At 38.3% G+C, this 3,190-nt stretch overlaps 1 protein-coding gene across 1 annotated transcript; it reads left to right on the top strand.

The window, feature by feature from the left end:
- Nucleotides 1–845: 845 nt before the first annotated feature.
- On the top strand, nt 846–1,648 carry LOC140321387 (protein FAM124A-like; the record flags this gene model as incomplete). The annotated part of the gene is given in 1 exon segment (XM_072398167.1): nt 846–1,648. A coding segment is annotated over 1 exon segment (749 nt), but the record flags the coding sequence as incomplete, so codon positions are not given.
- Nucleotides 1,649–3,190: the final 1,542 nt, after the last annotated feature.

Genomic DNA, 3,190 nt, shown 5'->3' with positions numbered 1-3,190 from the left:
CTTTACATCCAGGAATCTAGTATTCTTTACAATGAGTTCAACACTGGCAGTTTTCATCATCTCTCAGCTGTAGGGCTGCTATTGGCTTTTTTAACTGAGATAAGTTTGTTACTAGATCCGGAGGCATCTTTCATATTTATAAAGTGACCACTCATGTACAGGTTAAATCTACAGGTAAGTATTAAAGACTAGAGCATTTGTTTTTAAGTGTATGTAATCCAGAATGCCTTTCCTCTTTTTTCAGATAAAGAAATATGTTTGGTAGTCTCAAAGCTAAGTTCAGACCAGCAATAGGTTTAGGTGTTCCCGGACAGCTATCGGTTGTTGGCACCTTGCTAGTTTCTCAGCCACCTAAATATTGCACTGGGTAATAATGAAAAAGCATTTCCGCATTTAACACTGAACCACTCACTACCAACACTATTTATTCCCTATGGGGGGCTGCAGGTGAGAAGCTATATGTAGAGGCTCAACCATGGGCACGGTTTACAGGTAGCAGTAAGTGGCCACAATCTCAACATCCACCTGAACATAGGCTAATGTGCTTCCTGTCCAAGGGTGACAACATTGTTACAGTACAGTGAGTAAGCGTTTGTTACTGGCAGGATTACTAGATGGAAATAGTAAAAGCCTAATTCAAAAATAAATCCAATGCAACCACAGAGATTGGTGAGTTTATATATATGTCTGTGTGTATATGTGTATATATATATATATATATATATATATATATATATAATAGTTTGCTGCATTTTAAGACACTTTTAGAGACAAGATCCCAATATTAAAAATTGTTGAGGCAATCTGAATGACAGGTCCCTAATATTTGTTGTTTATCTCCATAGGTGAGCTGTCAGTAGACGATTTGCAAGATCCTTTCCTTGTCAGCATCCATATTATTGCAGACCCCGGAGAATCAAAATGTCTCCAAGATGCCATTGATAAACTCTTGGCGTGGATCCACCCTGATTTGCAGTTATTCCGTGTTTCAGAAAGAAGGATTTCCAAGAAGAGGAAGCTGAATAAGGGCTTCCCATGCCAGCCTGCACTTGCTGTGATTTTATTCTTACAAGAGGAATATGGGGAAGAGCAAATTTTACATCTTCATGATTGCTTCCAAAAACCACCCTGGCAGTTCCATCACACAGAGCGAGTCCACGGCAGATTTCTCCCTTACATGCCATGCAATCAAGACTTTTTTACTCTGGCTCATGGCACCCCGCTTTGGGCCATCAGACAGGTGCATTATGGGAAAGAGATTATCCGCTTCACCATCTACTGCAGCTATGAGAACTTTACAGACATGATGAAAATGTATGAGCTGATCCTAAAAAAGTCAGTCTGGAAGAAGAAAGCAGATTTTTGTGTATTTCCAATCTACTCCAATATGGACATTGATATTGAATTTTCTTTAAAGAGACTTCTCAAGGGACAAACTCCAGTGCCTTTAGAGTCTTCATTGCTGGAGTTCAGAGTAAAAGACTTTGGACAACTGATTCCACTTTTGCCCAATCAGTGCAGCCCGATCAGTGAAGGCAGATGGCAAACTGCAGATCACGATGGAAATAAAATACTTTTACAGGTGACGTATTGATTGGGAACATACATCTTGTTGAAGAGTTCAGTTTGGTGAAATACAGCATACCCCTGGTTGCCAGATAGTAAACTTGAGCAAAGAGAAACCTAAAGAAAATATTAAGAAAATGCTAGATGCTGAGCTGTGATGTCTGTACTTTCTAAGTCAATGACCTGGAGCAAGCAGATCACACATTCTGACTTCGTTACTGTTGCTTTTCTGTCTAATCAAAGGCTGGAAGAAGGGAATACACATAGCTTGTGTTTCTAGACAGCACTCAGTTTACTAACTTGGCTGTTCTGTGCTATGTCTTGGAAAATCAGGACTTGTTGTGCAGAAATATAAATCCTATGACAGCTAATCATACCTGTACATGTATTTCCACAGTGTGTATGTAGCTCTAAACTTGCAAAACTTGCCTGTACTTTAGTATGATTGCAGTAAAAACTTATTTTTACTTATACAGTGCTGCAGTGGCAAATGGGAGGTGGTGCTGACACCAGCTAACTGATAACACTATTTTTATAACATTTTTTATATTTGTATTCCCCCTCCCAGATTTGCTTTTAATCTTTATGTATTGCATATAATTATATAGTTATAGATCTGCCTATAAACCTGTATTGGTAAATCCTAAATCTATTTTCCAGACTCTCAGCCTTGTATTGCATCATGTGCAATGTGATCTTTATTACATGGCACCACCTGCTGGACGTTCTGTGCAATGCCAATTTACATTGTTGGGTTGTTAAACACAAGGGAACAGTGTCTGTGTCCCCCCAGCTGGGGTTCTTTTTCTGTAGGTTGGATAATAAAGTGAATGACAGGTTAATTACTATATGTAACAGGACCATATTTGACCCCCTTTTGTCCGTTTTTACATACCAACCCCACAATTTTTTTAAGCAGCCTCAGAATAGGATATGTATTCTTGTTAGTAGTAAAGAGATGAAGGTTAATGCTACTTTATTAGGCTTTTTATCTTAAGTCTGTGTATTCACAAAATATTCTACTAGTTTGTTCTATTTGGCCTATTAAATATACCATCCCATTTGTTAAATCTGTTTGATGCATTTGTTATGGTAGGGGCTGGGGAGAAGTAATGAAACGCTTGTTTTTTTATTATCAGGAGGTAAAAAAATATACTGGGGGAAGGTAACATCATGGCGAATGGTCTGAAACTGACAGTACTTTTTAACATTAGTACTGTGTTTGCATGAGATCGTCACCTCTAAATTTGATTATTTGCATGATTGACACATTGGGCCTGATTTATTAAAACTTTCTAAGGCTGAATACACTTTTGTCAGTGAAGCTGGGTGATCCACCAAACCAGGAATGGATTTCTTCAAAGTCATTTACTATTTGCTAACAAATGTTTGAATCCTGTACCAGATCCAGGTGTGCTGGATCACCCAGCCTCACTGACATAAGTTTATCCTCTCCAGCCTTGGAGAGTTTTAAAAAATCAGACCCATTGTGATTACCATGCAGTGATCAACACTTTGTAAGTGTTAAATGCTATAGGCTGCGGTAGAGATTATTGGTGTTTATTATTAACAACTCTTTAGATTTAGGTCCCATTGACTTTTATTGCTAGCACCAGAAAAAGCT

The sequence above is a fragment of the Pyxicephalus adspersus genome, unplaced genomic scaffold (assembly GCF_032062135.1).
Source record: "Pyxicephalus adspersus unplaced genomic scaffold, UCB_Pads_2.0 Sca3143, whole genome shotgun sequence".
NCBI classification, from domain to species: domain Eukaryota; kingdom Metazoa; phylum Chordata; class Amphibia; order Anura; family Pyxicephalidae; genus Pyxicephalus; species Pyxicephalus adspersus.
The sequence above is the reverse complement of the archived record's forward strand: the minus strand, read 5'-3'. Positions and strand labels throughout refer to the sequence as shown.